This window comes from Lycorma delicatula, chromosome 1 (genome assembly GCF_047948215.1).
Source record: "Lycorma delicatula isolate Av1 chromosome 1, ASM4794821v1, whole genome shotgun sequence".
Taxonomy (NCBI): Eukaryota; Metazoa; Arthropoda; class Insecta; order Hemiptera; family Fulgoridae; genus Lycorma; species Lycorma delicatula.
This window is the reverse complement of record NC_134455.1, coordinates 134,682,216-134,704,373: the sequence shown is the minus strand read 5'-3', so window position 1 is coordinate 134,704,373 and position 22,158 is coordinate 134,682,216. Positions and strand designations below refer to the sequence as shown.

General features: G+C 32.4%; 1 protein-coding gene across 1 annotated transcript in view; it reads right to left on the bottom strand.

Moving 5' to 3' along the window:
* Positions 1-8,363: 8,363 nt before the first annotated feature.
* Positions 8,364-22,158, bottom strand: part of LOC142317647 (uncharacterized) — a 134,286-nt gene continuing 120,491 nt past the window's right edge. Inside the window, exons 11-13 of the mRNA XM_075354202.1 lie at positions 18,256-18,402; positions 14,280-14,420; positions 8,364-10,020 (exon numbers count right to left, since the gene is read on the bottom strand). Of these exons, the coding sequence (XP_075210317.1) occupies positions 8,491-10,020; positions 14,280-14,420; positions 18,256-18,402 (1,818 nt within the window). The 3' untranslated portion in view covers positions 8,364-8,490. The remainder of the gene's footprint in view (positions 10,021-14,279; positions 14,421-18,255; positions 18,403-22,158) is intronic.

Here is a 22,158-nt window from a genome sequence, read left to right as displayed (position 1 = left end):
AGATAAAGATGCTACGATTTGCTGATGATATAGTAATTCTAGCCGAGAATAAAAAGGATTTAGAAGAAACAATGAACGGCATAGATGAAGTCCTACGCAAGAACTATCGCATGAAAATAAACAAGAACAAAACAAAAGTAATGAAATGTAGTAGAAATAACAAAGATGGACCACTGAATGTGAAAATAGGAGGAGAAAAGATTATGGAGGTATAAGAATTTTGTTATTTGGTAAGTAGAATTACTAAAGATGGACGAAGCAGGTGCAATATAAAATGCCGAATAGCACAAGCGGAACGAGCCTTCAGTAAGAAATATAATTTATTTACATCAAAAATTAATTTAAATGTCAGGAAAAGATTTTTGAAAGTATATGTTTGGAGTGTCGCTTTATATGGAAGTGAAACTTGGATAATCTGAGAAGAAAAGATTAGAAGCTTTTGAAATGTGGTGCTATAGGAGAATGTTAAAAATCAGTTGGGTGGATAAAGTGACAAATGAAGATGTATTGCGACAAACAGATGAAGAAAGAAGCATTTGGAAAAATATAGTTAAAAGAAGAGACAGACTTATAGGCCACATACTAAGGCATCCTGGAATAGTCGCTTTAATATTGGAAGGGCAGGTAGAAGGAAAAAATTGTGTAGGCAGGCCACGTTTGGAATATGTAAAACAAATTGTTAGGGATGTAGGATGTAGAGGGTATACTGAAATGAAACGACTAGCACTAGATAGGGAATCTTGTTGGAGAGCTGCATCAAACTAGTCAAATGACTGAAGACAAAAAAAAAAAAAAATATTTAAGAGCTAATGCATTATAAGCATTGAAGGTAGAAATGTAGATGTATATATTGAAGACGTGTGACTAAAGTGACTGATAAAATGAATATTCAATTAAATATTAAAGGCATATGTTAGTTTATTTCTACTTTTCATTCAAAATTAATTGTATTCAGTCCACTGTATATGAGAACTCTTATGGTCAACAGATTTCACATAGTCTCACAAATTATTGAAACCCCAAACAAGCAAGGTTTAATAGCTGTAATAATTTTTTTTTAAATAGCTCCACAAAGTTTTCAGAGACTAGAGGAAATCCTTATTTCAGATCAGAAATGCTTGCTGTTTGGCATTCCAGATATAACTCAATCACTAACCTTCAGGCTGAATTGGTGCTACAATTTCGCAGAAAGCTGCTAGGCTGGTGGTGAAGCCTGACTCATACTAAAAATTGGTTCAAGTGCTGATTCTTTTATTACATGCTATAACACGATTACTCTGCAGTTTGAAAGCGATCATCTCATTCATAATATGGTGTTTAATGAAAATACGCTAATAAATGTAGCAGCAGCTATAAACATTAAGAGTCTAAGGCCATAACTAGCTATCATTAAAATACATGTTTGTAGAAACCTGTTAAGCTTAATATTTTATTCAGTAGCCTACATGAATACTAAGACCATACTTCTATAATTTTCTATATAATTAACTTTAATATTGATGATATTAAATATTTCATAATGCCTTCATCTAAAACAGATATTTATTTAAAATGTAATGTTAATACTAACAAAAAGTACACTTACTGAAATATTACTGCAGAGCAATTTTTAACACGGTTACATAAATTTATTACAACACCACTATTTAATTTCCCTTATGTTTATTATGTAAAATTATGCTCTTTTATTTTATTTCGACTACAATGAATCAACAATAATGTTCTTATAACATGTTTTTATTATTATAATAATTTGTCTACATATATAACAAACATTTTTATACAATTTACAATATAACATACGATTCAATTTTTAGCTGTTCTAAACCAGTACTTATAACTCTATTGTACATTTCTGCTATATAACAAAACAATATTTTTCCTTAAAAAAACATTTTTTTTTTTTAAATTACATTTTAGTTTCAATAAAGGATTAAGAATTAAAATTAAGTTTAAATAAAATAATACACCTAATAATCTAATGTAAAAAAAACATTATTTTTTTACAACTCCACTGTTGCTGAAATAATTATTGGCATAATTATTATATTAATATATTATAAAATATATTTTATATTAATAAATTGAATTAAATTTATTTTTATAACTTCTTTGAGGGTTTTTTGTTAACTATCCTTTGTTGTGAAATATACATGTAAATAAAAATGACAAATTAATCTGATTTCTGAAAAGGTTTCTGAATGTGAGGTATAACTTTATACATATTCCAAATCAATACCTATTCTGTTTTAAATTGTTTATTCAAAGAATTCATTTTAATAAAAAATATGTATCATTTACAAACAGAAAACTTGGAAACTTTTTTTCATACAACTGTTCTATATAAAAGAATTTGTAAACTATGCATATAACTTATATTAAAATATGGAATGTTTAGTTTCAGGTTATCTGCATAGTTTAAAATTTCTTTTATAGAGAACAGTTGTATGTACAAAAAAAAGTTCCAAGTTTTCTGTTTGTAAGCAATACATATTTTTTTATTAAAATGAATTCTTAGAAAAAACAATTTAAAACAGAACAGGCATTGATGTGAAATTTGTAAAAAGTTACTCACATTCAGATACCTTTTCAAAAATCAGATTAATTTCAATCATCTTTATTTACATATTTACATATATATTTCACAACAAAGGATAGTTAACAAAAAAAAAAAAAACTCAAAGAAGTTATAAAAATAAATTTCATTCAATTTATTAATATTAAACAATTAAACAAAATGCAAACAAAAAAATAATAATATTACATAAATATAATAAATAATATTATTACATAAATTTAGCATAAAAAAAAATTTTTAGATACATATGTTTTTTCTGATAAGAATATTACAGCCCTTAACTAACCCAGGTTAGTTATTGTTTGTATTGTATTGTATTGTTTATTTAATTAAAAGTTTCAGCAAAAATGATTCAAAGTGACTTTTTTATGTACTGATGCAATCCAAAGTGCCATTTCAAAGTAACAACTCAAATGAAAGATTAGACAAAAGTACTTATGTTAATTTTTTAAATAGGTAATAGGTAGAATAAAAAAGTTTCTTCAAATTAGATCTGCAAAAATGAATTCAGAGAAAACTTTACATTATGTGACCTTTCACCAGTACGAATAGAAAGATGTATAACTTACAGCAAACAAATTTTTGGCAAATATTATATTCACACTGGTGAATTACTTTTCACCAGTGTGAATAGGGATTTTTCACCAGTGTGAAATTGGGAATTTTTTCAAAGTCAAAACCCCTAGTATTTTGGGAAACTTTAACCCAAAATAACTTTTGACTGGGTGGGCCTAGACCAAAACCGTTTTTGGATCTGGGCGAATCAGGACAACTACTTTCGTTTGCCCCCAAAAAATGTTTTTACCCAATTTTGGGGCAAGGGGGTCATTTTGGGCCCCCCCCCACGTGTGGGGTGTCTAAAATTTAGGAATTTGGCGTAGATTACGCTAGAGATAATAGATATAATCTGTTGAGTTCCATGGAGGAGAAGATGGAGAATAATCCACCTGGTGTATCAAAGACCGCGGACAAGAAAGGCTGGAAAATAGCTGAGTCCAAAGGTGCTAAAAGAGCCAGGGCGGGTTCATCCGAGGAAGAGGAGGTCCCGCCAGTACTTAAGGATGTGACATATAGGCTGGGGCACACACTCCTACAGTTGAGGCAAAGCCTGGGTAAGACCAGCCCGGCTTTTCTAAAGAACCACGAAAAAGAGCTGACAGAAATCTATCACCAGCTGCAATTAGTTAATGAGGAGTTGTCCGAGAAGGAAACCAATACTCAAGGGACTCAGACGGACAGACAAAGCAAGGAGGGTGACATAGTAGAATTAGAGCTCACTGACGAACAGTTGGTTGAGAGGCTACCAGAAAGATGGTCTACTTGGGCTATGAATAGACTAACCCAAGTTTCTGCGGTCGATTCGGGAGAAGATAGCTGCCACTTCATAGATGTCAGTAAGCAGAGACCGGGTAGTCAATACCATGGCACTCAGCCGGGTGCCATGATTATTCAAGATTCCACGGTCTTAGAGGATAACAGAGTCTCCACCAAAGGCACCAGATATACTGTGGTATACAGCTCGGAGGATGGAGATAGGACTGCTGCGACACAGATTATCAGGGCCATGAGACGTGTGGTTGGTAGATCGGAGTTGGCCGTGTATGTCATCCCTACTGGACAAATTGGCACGATGATTCGCAAAATCATTATATATCTGCTGCGTGAGGGTAAATCACCTCCGAGGATGATTCTCCCTAATCTGGGCGAACAAGCCCGCGGTAGGTCCAGGTCGGCATCGGTGCGAAGAGGCACCCCACCTGTGGTAGACAGTAAGACTGTCGTCGTTAAAGCGCCTGGTAAGTCCTACGCAGACCTCCTTCGTACTGTCAAGGATAGAGTGTCCAAGGAGGAAGTCGGCGATGTCCTCTCCATCAGGAAGGGGAGGAATCAAGAAATGGAGGTCCGAATTCAAGGGTCAGATAAGGCAGGACAATTTACTAATTTGCTGCGTGACCGAGCTGCTGACCTGCAGGTGGATCTGAGGACCAGAGGTGACCGGAGGACTGTGGTGCACATCAAAGATCTTGATTGTGACACCACTGAAAAAGATATCAGTGAGGCACTTAATCGAGTTCTCGGGACTTCGGAAGGCTACCGCATTTCCTCGATAAGGGGTGCTTACGGCGATACCAAGAACGCAACAGTTATCACAACATATAGAGGTGCGAATAAACTTGTTGCAACGAGACTCAGGGTTGGGTGGGTAAATTGCCGCACCTATATAAGGACCGAAAATGAGCGCTGCCACCGTTGCTGGGAGCCTGGGCACGGTAGTAGAGACTGCAAGGGTCCTGACAGACGAAACCTGTGCTATAACTGTGGTAGTACGGGTCATCAAATTCGGGAATGTCGGGAGGCGACTAAATGCTTGAACTGCAGTAGTTTAGAACACAGAACTGGGAGTCCTGATTGTAAGAAATGATCAGCTTCTTACTGGTAAACAATAACAGGAGCCTCCTTTCTAGCGACCTGGTTGAGGAAATCGCTGTTAGAGGAGGCTACGAGTTTGTGGTTGCTACAGAACCTAATGTATACGCTGTGGCTAGGAGGCAGTGGGTGTCGGATATGGCTGGAGACGTGGCTATCCGTAGAATTACTGGCAACAGGGGGTACTGCCTTTACTACAGAGCTGAAGGAGTGGTGGCCGTCGAACTAGACAAGTATATAGTCTTCGGAGTGTACATCAGTCCAAATATTACATTAGCTAATTATAACAACAAGATAATTCAGCTCCAGCGAATTGTGATGCAGTCTCCCAAGAAAGTCATTATCTTGGGTGACTTTAACTGTAGAACGGTCGCTGCTGGCGTGGGGTCCTCTAACGCTCGAGGGGAGGTGCTGGAGGACTTTTTGGCGGCCACTGGAGCAGTATGCCTCAATGACGGTACCCCCACATACAGAGCTAGGGGTCATGAATCCGTTCTTGACTTGGTGATAATGGATGGTGAAATTGCCCATGATTCGGTTACGGCTCAAGTTCTGGATGCAGAGTCTGGGAGCGATCATCTGATAGTCTCCCTGGTTATCGAGGACGCTGTTGTAGTCTCTACTGTGCCTCAACCTGTGCGTAGATTGACAGAATGGCAAGTAAACAGAGTAGTCGAAAGAGCGGCGCTAAGGATCAGAAAGGAAAGAAGACCTACCCCGGAGGCGCTACAGGAGATAATTATGGATGAGATCAAACATTTGCCTGACACTATTTCCAGACACCACCCAGTCTACTGGTGGAACTCTGAAATTGCAGAACAGAGAATTGCTCTCCAAAGATGTAGGACGGCTCAAAGGTACAGAATAAGAATGGGCCTCACTGCCGAAAGTGAACGGGCGATGCAGGATTATAGAGCGGCGCGAAGGAAGTTAAATTACATGATTAAGAAAGCAAAAAAAGAAAAATGGAGGGATCTGTGCGGGGAGCTGGATGCCGACCCCTGGGGACGCGCCTTCCAGGTCGTCACTAAGCGTCTGGGAAGACGTCTTCCAACGCTAAATAAAGAGAAAGCGACCCAGCAGATGATGGTGCTCTTCCCACGTGAAGAGGAAGCGAGGACTGGGCTGGTCCTGTGTGGAGGTGGCAGATTCACACAGTGCGAAGTGACTGTTGCCATTAACAAACTCAAGGATAAAAAGAGCCCTGGTCCAGATAGAATCCCGTCTGCGATTATCAAGGGCCTGATGAAACGTATCCCGTGGGAAATGACCGATATAGCTAGCTATGGACTACAGCATCGTTTGTTTCCCGACTGTTGGAAGGAGTCTAGGACGGTCTTTTTGACAAAACCGGGTGCAGAGAGGGGCACCGAAACATTCCGTCCTATTAGCCTCATTAATAATATGGGCAAGGTTGCCGAAAGACTGGTGGCGGATAGATTGATCAAGGAACTAGAAGACCGAGACGGCCTGCATCAGGAACAATATGGTTTCCGGAGGGGCCGTTCCACGGTCCAGGCGATCAGGAGAGTGGTGGACTGGGCGGCAGAGGTTCGTCGGGGCACATGGCGTACCAGAAGGATTCCCCTTGTGATACAATTGGACATCAGGAACGCTTTTGGTTCCGTACCTTGGTCAGCAATCATGTGTGCGCTTACCAAGTTAAACATCAGCGACTACCTCCTTAATCAGGTAAACTGTTACTTGAATAATAGGGTGACAGAAGTGTCCACGCTGGAAGGTGTCGAGAGATATCGGATCTTCGGGGGTGTCCCGCAGGGATCTGTTCTGGGTCCCTTATTATGGAACATATTCTACGACGAAATACTCAGATTGGATTACCCAGATGGAGTTAAAGTTACTGCGTACGCTGATGATGTGGCGGTGTTGGTCGAGGACAGGGAATTGGATGATGTAGAGGTTAAGGCCAATCGCTCCTTACAACTAATAGATGACTGGCTGACAAGCAACAATATGGAGGTGTCCCCCGGCAAGAGCAAGTGTATCCTGTTCACCGGGAGACGGAGACTTCGGGGAGTCAATGTCAGGATCCGGGGTGAGGTTATTGCTGAGGTCAATAGCACTAAATACTTAGGCGTGATAATCGATAAACACCTGAAATATGGTGGTCATATTGAGTCGGTGTGTAAACGCGTGGTGCCCACCATTAAAGCCATTAGGGGCTTGTTCGCTGGACGCTCCATACCCAGGACCTCGACAAGAAGATTGATCATGTCGGTAATGGTATCTTCTGCATTATATGCGGCATCAGTATGGGCTGAGGCTATGAATATTCAACGTAACAGACGAAGGCTGCAGAGTATGCACAGGAAGGCCCTTTTGGGGGTGGTATCGGGATATCGCACCATGTCGTATGATGCTTTGTGTGTCCTAGCGTCGGTCCCGCCTATAGACCTTCAGGTCAGGGGAAGAAGGCTCACGGATGAGGGTCATAGCAAGGATGAAATAGCGGCAATTATAAGACAAGAGTGGAAAACCTGGTGGGCCGGCTTGACGGTGGCTGCTTGGACCAGGCGCCTGATCGGTGACCTGGACGCCTGGATAGACCGTCGACATGGAGAAATGGACTTCTACATTACTCAGCTCATGACGGGACACGGCTGCTTCTGTCAATATCTTAACCGAATAGGTAAGCGGGAGACCCCGAACTGCGATTACTGCCCAGCAATGGATGATGCAGAACATACAATTTTTAAGTGTCAAAGGTGGGCACAGCACAGATTTGCATCGGGTATAGATAACTTGACGGCAGATAACCTGGTTGAATGGCTGATAGCGAATCAACAAAACTGGGACAGATTTAGGAGTTTTGCAGCCACTATTCTCCGTATTAAAGAGAGGGAATCAAGGGGACGCGAAAGATAGTGACGTTGGTGCGGGGTAGGGTGGACAGCCTTGTCCTGGAGGGCCAGCATGCTGAGGTGTGCTGGCTTTGATGATGGGGCGGGGACTCCAGGGAGTCTTTGTCAACTGTGGAAAAAAAAAAAAGACCTAGTCCCGGCTGGTGGTGCTGGTCCTTTGGGGTCGGCTCCGTCAGTTAGAGGCAATGGCATAAAGACCGAGACCCGGTCCCTGTGGGGGGGGCGTGGAACGGCATAGTCGGGCCATGCTGCCCCATGACAGGGATTAGAGGCAGGCACGTTAAGATCCGATACCGGGGGGGTTGACCTGCCGTGCCGGACAAACAGCCGGCGGGTGGGGAGACCCCCTTAGAGTTTATGGACACGTCCCTGGGCAGAGTATACTTAACTGGATGTCCTGCCCAGGGATGTAGGGGGAAAAAAAAAAAAAAAAAAAAAAAAAAAAAAAAAAAAAAAAAAAAGTGTGAATAGGGATGTGTTTTTAACACTGAACTCTTATTAAAAGATTTATGATAAAAATTGTATGTGAATTTTTTCTCACCGGTATGAAGAGAAATATGCTTATTTAAATTATTACTGATTATAAAAGACTTCGGACAATAATTACATGTGAATTTTTTTTTCACCAGTATGAATGGATATATGTGCTTTTAAATTAGATTTCTGATTAAAAGATTTCTGACAGAAATTGCACGTGAATTTCTTTTCACCAGTATGAATGGAGATATGTGATTTTAAATTAGATCTCAGACTAAAAGATTTCTGACAATAACTACATGTGAATCTTTTGGATGGGATTTTTTTTTCATCAGTATGAATGGATATATGTCTTTTTAAATAAGATCTCTGATTAAAAGATTTCTGACAGAAATTGCAAGTGAATTTTTTTTCACCAGTATGAATGGAAATATGTGACTTTAAATTAGATGTCTGACTAAAAGATTTCTGACAAATATTGCACGTGAATTTTTTTTCCCCAGTATGAATGTGGATATGTTTTTTTAAATTAGATGTCTGACTAAAAGATTTCTGACAGAAATTGCACATGAATTTCTTTTCACCAGTATGAATGGAGATATGTTTTTGTAAATTAGAACTCTGACTAAAAGCTTTCTGACAGAAATTGCATGTGAATTTCTTTTCACCAGTATGAATGGAAATATGTTTTTGTAGACTAGATCTCTGACTAAAAGATTTCTGACAGAAATTGCACATGAATTTTTTTTCACCAGTATGAATGATGATATGCTTTTGTAAATTAGATCTCTGACTAAAAGATTTCTGACAGATATTGCATGTGAATTTCTTTTCACCAGTATGAATGGACATATGTTTTTGTAAATTAGAGCTCTGATTAAAAGATTTCTGACAGAAACTGCATGTGAATCTCTTTTCATCAGTATGAATGGAGATATGTCTCTTTAAATAAGATCTCAAATTAAAAGATTTCTGACAGAAATTGCAGGTAAATTTTTTTTCACCAGTATGAATGGAGATATGTGATTTTAAATTAGATGTCTGACTAAATGATTTCTGACAGATATTGCATGTGAATTTTTTTTCACCAGTATGAATGGACATATGTTTTTGTAAATTAGAGCTCTGGCCAAAAGATTTCTGACAGAAATTGCATGTGAATTTCTTTTCACCAGTATGAATAGAGATATGTCTTTTTAAATAAAATCTACGATTAAAAGATTTTTGACAGAAATTGCAAGTGAATTTTTTTTCACCAGTATGAATGGAGATGTGTGATTTTAAATTAGATATCTGATTAAAAGATTTCTGACAGATATTGCATGTGAATTTTTTTTCTCCAGTATGAATGGAAATATGTGATTTTAAATTATATTTCTGACTAAAAGATTTCTGACAGATATTGCATGTGAATTTCTTTTCACCAGTATGAATGGACATATGTGATTTTAAAGTAGATTTCTTACTAAAAGACTTCTGACATATTTTACACATAAATTTTTTCTCATCTTCATGAATGAATCTGTTCTTTAAACAATTATGATTGTTGTAATCTACATTACTTAAAAATGAATTTAAGCACACATCACAGCGTTTTGCTTCTTTTTCTGTAAACTGAGGCATTTTTTCATCAATAACTGCTCCTTCACTTTGACCCTGCAAACAAATTAATGCTATATGAAATTTAATAGAAAATAAGTTATATAATAGTTGATTTTTACCAAGTTTGTTTTATAAATCACATCATAAATAAATTATATTATTCTCATAATACAAAAGATGAGTAGTCGTTCATTTTATTTCCAGAGTTTATTTTTTTAGTTTTATCACCCTCTTCAAAATGATCAAAAGAAAGCTGTTTCTGAAAATGTAATATGACATTTGTGTGAAAAAAAATGTCTCAATGTTGCAATATATTTTAATGAAGATGAATCATGGATAAATTGTATACTTGATATTCCATACACAGAAAAATTTATTTACACATGATTATAATATAAAAACATTTGTTAGTATATTATAAAACTTTTAATTACAAAATAAGTCAAAATATAAACATTAAAAAACTCACATCAAGAGGAGGTTACCTGCCATTCATGAGTAAGGGATACAAGGCTTATTCATGGATATCTGATGTCTCAATCCAATGCATCCTTTTGTGCTTGCTGTAACTGTCAACTAACAGTGCACCATATCCTTGTGGATCGTATCTGTTATGCCGCATTACATCACAAGTTTAACCTAGGGGGTAACATATGAACAATTTTAGGGGATAATGAAACATTGTTATCTTATGTTTAATGATTTCTTAGGACCATCCATTCATATTCAAATATTTAAATTACTGTGTTTAAACTGTTTATGCTATTTGCCTTAAAGCAGATGGTAATTTTATTATCTTAAGTTTTCATTTTAAGATATATTTTAATCGTTTTTAAAGATGTTTTGTTTTTAATTAATTTTTAACATTAAGTTTTGAAAAACAAATATATCATGTCCAGGCGATGATAACATAAAAGCATTTTTCGCTCCCTCAAAAAAAAATATAACATTCTAAACTGTAGTAATTTAGTCTACTCTAGTAATTTTTAAACTGTTTTTCAAATAAAGTTTAAGATTTAAAATTTTTAGTTTGAGATAGTTAAATGAGATACTTTTTTCTTTCTAATAGTAAGTCTAGACACAATTTTTGATAAATAAATTTTGTTTATGAAAAAAATTGCCATGCCTGACTGTGGATTCAAACCCATAACTATCCAATGAAAGAAGGGATGTTGTTACTACTTTACCATGCAGAGTTAAAAAAAAAGTATATTTACACACGCACGCGCACACACACATGCACAAAAGGTAACATTATATGCATTAACTGCATTAATTATAATTTGTATTATTAACATGCGCTAGGAATATAAATATAAATCAATTACAAACAGAGAATAATAAAAATAAATTCTTTAATCAGATAAAGTAAAAGATACATACATTTACAATGGTATACAATATAAAATTGGAGAAAAATGATTTATCAGATAAATAAAAATTTTTCTGTTAAATCATGAATACTACAATAATTATCAATCAAGTTTGTTCAGTTTTAAGTATAAAAAACAAGTTAAAGATGTTGTAATAGTATTTGGACAATTTTAGTAAAAGAGCATTTTAAGAGGGCTAACAGAGGATTCAGTATTTTAATGTAATGTTATAGTATTACATAAAAAAGTCCATTATTTTTATTTATGTTATAAATTAAAACAATTCTGTAACCGCAATTAAAGAGCTGTCTTATTCATAAAAGGAGATAATGAAAAGTTGAAACAAAAAATTAAATTTCATATGGAAAATAGCCACAAACACCCACTGTGTTTATTATCCTCATGGTTATGAGAATAACACTGATAAATAAAATTGAAGCCTGAATAGCTTTCTTTCTACCAATGTTTTTCCTCGTTCTTGACATAGAACCTCCTGCTATAAATAAACATATCCTTTTTGGTTCTCCTTTCCCATTACCTTGTAATACCTTATATCTTGGGAAGGAGTCAAAGCAGAGATGATAAAATGCACAATCTATTATTTTATGTCAAAAAACGAAATCAAAAACAGTGTTATGTCGTCATCCAAGAGGAAAAATTCACACCAAATAAAGAAACAAGGTCAATGTCGCTAATGCTAAGTATAACGAATATATAAACTAAATAACAATAACGGGGTCAATCCATATCAAATCATTTAGGTCATGAAACCCATGGTCTCAGAATGTAATGAAATGTTTTTTTGTTTGTTCTATTTGCCACCCTTTTTAACCATGTAAAATTTTATTTTGATATCTAAATACTTTTTAAGTTATTAATTTTTTAAATTGTTAAAAAATATTTTATGCTGTTTCCAATTGCAACGTTGATTTAATAAAAAAAACTCATAACTTTGTCAATTTTCATCATATCACAATGGTTTTTTCATTAAAATTTTCAGTAAAATATACAGAATAAGGTAAAAATTACATTTAGCAACTTATCTCTTAATTGCTGCAGTAAATATAAGCTCAAACCTATTTTTTATAATTTTTTCGAAGAAAAAACATAAAATTTTAAAATGCGATTTATGATAAAAGGCACTAAAGTAACCGAAGTATTGTTTTTTTTTTAAATAACCAAGCAGGTTTTGGAAGAAAATCTGTGGTTTCTTGAGTGCCAATACATTTAATACATCATGAAACAACTGACAAATAATTCACATTAATATGATGCAACTTGAGATAGTATCAATCAAGATCCTATAAACCAATTTTTGGCTCATTTCTGAAATATACATAACCTACTGTATTTATTTATTTTACAATAGTCGATCAGCTCCCCAAATAGTATTAGACAGAACTATCAGCATGTCTAACATTTTACCTTCAACTTCTTTAAATGTATTAGCCACATTAGTCGTTGGTCAAACAACAATCTTACAAATCTAACTCACGTGCATGGTTCAACTGATACACAATTTTAAAAAAGTTGCGGGTCAACATTTTCTTTCAGGAAAAGCAAATGCATTTTGTTTTTTCTGGGAACAAAATCTAGTAGTTCTATGACACTATTCCAAATGGGTTATTATGTATTGGAGCAGCTTCTTGGCATTAGTTAAAGTTCAAATCATCTATGAATAACGAACATATAACAGGTTTCTGCACACAGCTGTTATTGTATTTATGGCTATAACAAACAAGGTAACACTTCCCTGTGGTATTCTGTTTTCTAGTGCAAAATTTTTTAATACCATCGTCCAACTTGAACTCAAAAGAACTACTTAGGAAACCCTTGATAAATGCCGTCAAGTTTGTTAATCAGTTTTGCTCCTGCCATAATGGAAAGAAGTTCATATTTGCACCCCAGCTGTCATTTAAGATGATACAAGAAGAATACAATCCCAGCTGTCATGTAAGAGGTTTCAACAAGGCCAACCACAACGTGGCAATAACAGGTCCTGAAGGCTCTCGGTTTTCTGACTGTGAGAGTTGGCTTACCTCTTGTCAGATCTGTAGATTTACAATAATGGGATAAATATTTTTCTATAAGTATAAAATCTGAGTAAAAAATAAGTTTATTTAATCTTATTAAATTTTTTATTACTCAAATCAAAATTTGTTGAAAGTGTTATTTTTTTATAAAGTAAATAACTTTTTTAGGCATCATTATAAAGCAACAGAATTTATTATTTCTTTTTAAACATCTTAAATAAATGATGTATATTAAAATATTGTCTTATTATACCTAATCTTCTCATAATGTCAGCAATCTCAGCAGACAAACCACAGGCACTTCAAAATTAATATAATTTTTTATTTATTATTAAAACAAAGGGAAAGTTCCAATGTTTATTAACAAAAATAACTACATTTATTAAAACCAGTACACATAATCCAGCAAAATAAAATTTTAAAAATTCAGAAATTTTCATTCACAAGTAAACTAATAAAGGACAAAAATTTACTGATTCCTGGAATTGTTTCTGTATAAATCCCTCAGCTAATAACAAATAAAGTAATTCTATAAACTAAATTAACACTGTAGTTTAGAAATATTAATCAATATAAACTATAATATAATTATCTTTCATTATTATTTTTCCATTTTGTTTACTATTTATAAAATATTTATAAGAATGAAATAAAAATGTAAAAAAGCAAAGTTTTATCTGATACAAGCGGATCTACTTTTGCATGATATACACAGGATTTTCAATAGAACAAGTCAAACAACAAATTGACTCTGAAGTAGTTATTTTCATTAAAAAAAATCATTATTTCCAACACAACTTAAAAGTAATATTTTAAATAATGACAGTAAACTATGAAAAGCTTTTAAAGTGATGCATTAATTCTAAGTAGGGTTTTAAGTACATAATAATAATAACAGAAATCTTACCATTTCTTCAAGTTTTACATCAAAATTTTCTAATTTAACTGAAGGAATGTCCAAATTGGCAAAAGCCAATGAAATATTACTGCTCTCTATATGAAGTGGATCCTGTTTACTTGGCAAGTAAGTGTGAGATTCATCAACATCCTTCAACATAAATAAAAGTATTTCATTACGTTATAAAAATGTGTTTCAATTTATTAGTTTGTCAGAAATTATATTTTACAACCAATCATTGTTGATATATCACTTTGTAATGTGCAAAAATTGATAAAAGCAAATTCAGTTGAACAAGGAAATGGAAAGATGAAAGACATTCTTCTAAGATACACTTTTATATGAGAATACGATATGCTAAAAACATATGAAACCAACATGTATTAGGATATATGAGAAAATGAGAAAAGTAAAATAATTAGTTGGTGAATCGTAAAATAAGGCATCGTCATTAAATTTAATAAAGACGGCAGAGTTATGCAGATAAAATGGTACATTAGAATAAAACTGTGCCCTTTATTTTGTAAGTTGATAGTTTTATTTTTTATTGTAAAATAATGTTTTTATCAATTTTGAGAACTTTTATCATCTACTTATCAGGTAGCGTCAATTTTTCAAAATATTTTTCTGCACACAGCTGTTACTGTATTTATGGCTACAACAAACAAGGTAACACTTCCCTGTAGTATTCTGTTTTCTAGTGTAAAATTTTCTAATACCATCATTACAACTTGAACTCAAAAGAACTACTTAGGAAACCCTTGATAAATGCCGTCAAGTTTGTTAGTCAGTTTTGCTCCTGCCATGATGGAAGGAAGTTCATATTTGCACCTCAGCTGTCATTTAAGTCCCCATTGTCCAGTATTAACATTTTCATGGTGCATTATAGGTCTGAATCTTGTAAGCTTTCACCTTTTCTAATGCTATCTGTCTCATTTATGTTAATTAGGATTTGTGCTAACTATTTGTGTTACTTAGCAATGTTTGAGCTCTATAAATGTCTATCTTGTTTAGGCTCCAACTGCACCAATCTTTTATGTCTAACACTAAATTGAAGTGATAGAAATTTTTCCTATATTTTTTTTGCTAACTATCTAGGACCTGTACCTACAGAAAAGAAATTGAAGGCCTTACCGCAAATGCATACAGGACATACAACTGGTACTGCAGACATGTTTTAAATGTTTTAATAATTAAGTACGCTATATAAACATAAAAATACACTAGTAATGGTTTTGCAAGAGACAGTATCTCATTTGGGAAAAGGTGTTCACTGAAGTTTAATAGTCTGCATGAATTGAAAAAAAAAAATCTCCAAAGAGAATAAAAAAGAATGTATATTTGGATAAGGAATTATGTCTAACAAAGAAACGACAATGGTATTTCAGAAATCTAATATGAAAACTTGATGCATGCAGAAGATTTCAGTTTGTAAACTATTAAAAATATTTGAAAATAGTCTCAATGACTATTGAGACTATTTTCAGATAATCTTCTGTATCTTGTTTGTGATTTTGTTTAACAAAATCACAAACAAGATACAGAAGATTACAGAGTGAAACTGTAATGACAGACAGATTCCATTTCTGCTCAAATGAAAATTCAAGCAGTTGTGTCATTTCTATCAACTGGAAATAGTCTAAGAAACTTGGCAACAGTTTTACAGGAATTAAGAACTAGTTTGTCACATTATTGCTGAATTATGTAATGCTGTATACGAAGAGGTTACAAGGAATATGTGAAAGAAAAAAAAAACTTATATTTCAAAATAACCTTTTTTTTTTTTCAATTATATAAATAAGAAATAAGGACATCACCTACATTAATTAGCAAATGTAAAATAAAATATTGTGTAATTCAAACAGCATACTTTAATTATGTAATTCATTTTCAAAAGTATTTAAAAAAATAAATAAATAAATAAAAATGAATTATTCAAGGTAATTTAATGTAGGTAAGTAATTAATTAATAGCAGCCAATATGGTTTATGACAAAATATCTTCTTTCTCCTGGTTAAAATCTATAATTTCACTCATACAATCTAACTTAACATATATCTGAACTCCATTTTGCTCACTTGTATGTATGTTCTGAAATGGAGAGTAAGAGTCTGCAATATTCTTCATTCAATTTAAATCTGTATTAATTTTACAATAATTAATTAAAGAAGTAAAATAAAGTACACAAGAACAGGAAATGTTTCACAGAAATGATAAACATTATGCTTTTATACTCATGACATAAATTTAATTTTAATTATTCTCAACTTTCTTTATGAACTTTGATACTCCTGACAAGACTTTCTACTTTAAACAGTAAGTTAATTTAAAATGAGTTAATTTACAAAATTACAAACGCACGATACATAGTCCATAATAACACATCAATTTTTAATGCTTCATGAAGTCTGAAAGTAGATAGGGTTAAAAAAAGGCTATAACGTCCTTAAACAGCCTGGTATGAATTCAACTAATTAAAAAGTGACAAACATAAACGTTACAAACCTTTTTTTTTAATTTACAATTGATTTTGTTTGTATTATAGCAGTGTAACCATATATATAAAATATGTACTTTTCAAAATATTTTTTAACATATAAGATGATCATTTCAACTGTTACATGTTTATAATCCCAAAAGAAAATGGTGATAGGAGGGTTTAATCCAAAACACATGATTTTTTGATTACAAATGATGTAGTAATGCTCTAAATGAGTAGAAAATTAAACAACAAGAAAGAAAGTGTGTGGCCCCAAAACCATAAAGACGATGTCAGTGTAGGTACCTAAAAACTGGATGCCAAATATAACTGTCAATTTTTATAAGCTGTCAAACTATAAGCTTATGTTATGCCTAATGTTACTAACAATCAATCTGTGGATTTGGGCACAGGACAAACTGCAACAAAATAATCATTAGATCAACAAACAAAAGAAAATATATAGACTATCATACAGAAACGAAGAATATCAAATAAAACTGTTAAATGAAAACCAAGCTGAATTTGAAGCACGAATAGTTTATGGCAACAGCTATAAACTTCTTTAAAATGGCGGTGGAAGAACAGAACAATGTAGCTGGATAAAAGAAGACAAATCTAGACACATTTAAAAATTTTATGATTATTTTCACTTTTAAAAATAACAACTGTGGTTCTAGCTCTCAACTATTTAAGATATTTTACATGAATGGAGTCAAATGTCCGAATAAAAAACAGGAAGTTCGAACCTGCTGATAACTTTGGATCAGGGTAAAAGAAGTTTTAAAGGGATTAGCAATTTTAACTCTGAAATATCACATGATTCTGATTATATATTTTGTTTAGTCATGCAGCAGTTTTCAATAGGTGAACTGGCAACTGATGAGCTTCCAAAGAAAAATTATAAATGTTAAAACCTTATTAAAAAAGGACGTATGAAATAAAAATTTACAAGTTGTATATTGATGTCAATAGAGTGAATTTTTTTTCAATCACTTTTATACAAATACATATTATCAGTTAAAATAATAATATCTCACTCAATAGATACTTCTACAGGTTGCAATAAGGTCTTTGAGACCTTAAGTAATACTGTTCAAAAACTGTATTGTTGTGCATTGCTCAGATTGCAGGAGACGTTCCACAGGAAAAATTAAAATCAATGATTAAAAAAAGAAATTTATTAAAATTAAAAATTAACAGTTTTCAAAAAATTAAGTCAATTTATAATTTAAGCAAATTTTTTCAATTAATGAATTTGCAACTGATAGGTTTACAAAGAAAAATTATAAACGTTACTTACTCCTTTATAAAAAATAGAGATATGTATAACATAAAAAGACATCAATTTAATGATGATATATATTACCTATGTTTTTTTTATGAATTGTGTAATAATTTGAATGTGCAATTATTTAATTGTGTTTGTTTTAAAAAGTTTTAAAATAATTCAAAGGAATGATAAAAAAGATACAAATTTACACCAGATTGTTACCAAAAACTTACTTGCTCAGCTCTCAAACCAGCTTCTGTCTTAACTACCGGTACAAACAAAAATTCATTCTCTTCCATTTCATCCTTAACTTCTACTTTAATATCAGAGCACAATGGTTCTCCATCCACAGAAGAATCATTAATTGTTATGTCCATTTTCTGTAAACGGAAATAAATTTAATTTATACTTAAAACATAATCAGAATAATGTTACTTTCAGAATAAACATAAATATAAAAACACTTAATTCTTCATCTACTGAGTACTGTCATTTTTTAAGTATATTTAAAAATTACTATCTTTAAGAGCAAAATGAAATAGACAATAATGAATGATCACTTTGTTAGCTTATATAGCACGGTTACCTACTACATAAAACGATAAAAATATTTCATGCTGAACAAGAAATTCAAAATAGGGTTTTGAATTTTGATTCAATTGCACCGTATTGCAGGCTGATAATTTTTATTACATTTAATGGAGGAAATAAAAAACAGGCAAAAATTATCAGCTTGCATTATAGTGAGCAAACATTCTGCTAGGTTAATTGTCTGCAATAACTCAATTGTTTGTCAACAAATTTTTATAAATGAAGTGTCATTTTGATCAAAATAAAGTGCTTAATAAATTTTGTAATAAGTAAAAGTTTGAGCAAACAAATATTACAAAGATATTGAAGATTAAAAAATTAAGATGGACACCATTTTGAAATTTTTGAAGATTATGTTTAATTTTTTTTTTTATTTTGTAGAAGTGTTTTAGCTCTACAAAATTTAATGAAAGTAGGTTTACCCATTCCTGAGAAATAATTTTTTTGCTGAAATTCAAAAAATGACGCCCACAAGGAAAACCAAAGCAAAATTGAACTTATATCAATATGAACATTTTACTCATTTTGGTGTCCTAAATCAGTTCCTTAAGTTCAGGGAATATTCCGTATAAAGCATTCTTCTATTTGTAGGCAGCAAAAACTAAAACTATCATGTATCCTTTTTCAGCCAAGATATTACTAATTTTATAAGCTGAATTATTATTCACAAATGATAATTATTTCCTTAAAAAGTATTTAGATACACTGTAATTTTTTAAAAATAATAATTATTACATAAAATATTTATTCACACCTTAGCACATTTATATCACTATTATTTCATATAATTATTACTTTTATGAATTGATAAAATGAATATCCACTTCCGTTTTTTATACTTTAACTTTGTAATGAATGTTACTCACAAAGTTTTCCTTATATTTTAGTCAAATAAAACAAGAGTTCTTTTGATTACCAATGTTAAGAGTACACTAAAAATTCTGATGTTGACACCACATAACTTCCTTCTACGGCTATTAAATTACATATACACATTTTTTTTTTTTAAATGAAAAAGTGCATAAAATTATATTTCACTAATAACTTCCGATATTTTTTCATATTTTTTATTATTATTATTTATTGTATTTTTTTTTAAATCATAGGTTAATCAATATATTTAAATTTAAAAAAAAATTATTGGATGTTTCACCAAATCTGATGTGGATACCACATGACTTCCTTGTATATCTATTAAATTGCATATAAACATTTTTAAAAGAACATAAAATTTTATTTCACTAATAACTTCTGATTTTTTAATTTTTTTTTTTTTTATTGTTATTATTGAACAATTATTTATTGATACAAATTTTTTACAATCAGAGGTTAATAATTATTAATAAATCAATATTTTTATTAAAAAACAAAAACTAGGAATGAAGTTACATTCGAACCGATGTGCCCTCCCCTTGCAAGATCCAAATATTTCATTAATTAAAATTTTGTTTGACTATAACTCTGGAAACAAAGAAAATAAGTACCATTTATGATATATCATTGTAAAGCTCTCAATGAGGGCTTATTACTGCAGTTAAGAAAAAGCCCAAAATCCAAATTTTTTGGATTTTGAGCTTTTTTGGACATTTTTGGTCAAGTCGATTGCAATCAAAAGTGGAGGTGCACAACTAAATGTTACAACAGTCCTAAAAACAAAATGTCAACATTCTATGGCAAATCGTTTTTCAGTTATTATGTCTGTATGTACATATGTGTGTATACAGATGTATATATACATACATATACATTCATGCATACGTACAGATGTATATGTCTGTATGTACATATGTGTGTATACAGATGTATATATACATACATATACATTCATGCATACGTACAGGTGTCACGCCAATTAGTCAACATGGATACTTCCGTAAAAATCTACACTTTTTTGCGATTACACTTATTTCCTAAATTTTATACAAGGAAGTAAAAATTATTCATGCTTCTCTATTAAGCACAAAATTATGCAAACATCTTTATACAAATTAAATTATTCATTAAAAATGGGGATAAATATAAACTAAAAAAAAAGAATTACAGGGGTAGTATAAGGAAGTTTGTGATTATATGTTTGTTTTTAACACTGAACAAAATTTGTTGGATTTCAAAATTATATAACTTCTGAAACAAATTCTTTATGAGTCTTAATAGTTTCTCAATAGACCAATAATACGAACATCTTTCATAACATGAATTTTGTACGAAGAGGCTTATGATTAGATCAGTCTGATAATACAGTGCTACCCGTGTTGACATTAAAAAAAAATTCTAATTTCTGTAACCAATCTTATTAGATTAGCACAATAATGATTAATAAGTGTAATCTCATTTGAATATTAAAAATAAATTTGTCATGTCAACCACTAGTCATATTTTTTACATTAAAACATCCTTCAACCAAATTCCAAAGAAAAATTTATGTTGCAATAATTTTACAATTTGTTACTGTTTATAAGTTAAAAGAGGTATAAACAAAACAATCTAACTTTCAACAACTGAAAAACAAAGGCAATATCCAAAAATGACAATCGGAATAGCCAAACTCCAATTCAATTTTTTTTAAATTAACTGACAAATATAACAGGTATCAATTTTCCACACATAGCAAAAATATAACGGTTATTTCAAGCCCTTTTAACCTGTTAACTTGTTTCTTTTAAACTTTGTGAAAATGGGACTGACTGGAGGCCAGCTGTTTTTACCACTTAAAAGATTAAGCATCTCAATACATAACAAACATTGCTTAATGACACAAAAGAATTTTTTGTATTTGTAGGATCAAAATCATTTTGTTGTGGTACTGAAGTACTAACCAGTGAAACAAGAAAACTACCTAAGGAGAGCAAAAAACTGTTACACATATCTGGTTTTACTTTAGATATTGGTATGGAATTACAGAAAAACAAGCTGCACATCTAGCAGCAAGACCTATTATTATTTTTTTTAACTGATATTAAAGTGAATATCAATTACAGTGTTTCCCTGCATGTCAGTTATGAATGATTGCATTAAAATTTATTGTCAGTCATCTTATTGCTTTGTTTTTCCTGTTTAGCCTCCGGTAATTACCTTTCAGATAATACTTCAGAGGATGATATGTATGAGTGTAAACGAAGTGTAGTCTTGTACAGTCTCAGTTCGACCATTCCTGAGATGTGTGGTTAATTGAAACCCAACCACCAAAGAACACCGGTATCCACGATCTATTATTCAAATCCGTGTAAAAATAACTGACTTTACTAGGACTTGAACGCTGGTATTCTCGACTTCCAAATCAGCTGATTTGGGAAGACACGTTCACTGTTATTCCAACCCAGTGGGTGAGTCTTCTTATAGCTGTTAGTACTAAAGCAAACAGTTACTTAGTGTCACGTTGTTGTGAGTAGTAATGAATAAGATGTGGAAAATATTATTGTGGTTGTAAAAAATTGCTACCCATTAGCTAAAATGATGCTGGAAGAAATGAATGGAAAAATAAATATTCTGTGGCTGAAGTAACTGACCATAACCCAGTTATTGAAAATCTAGTTAACTTTTATGGT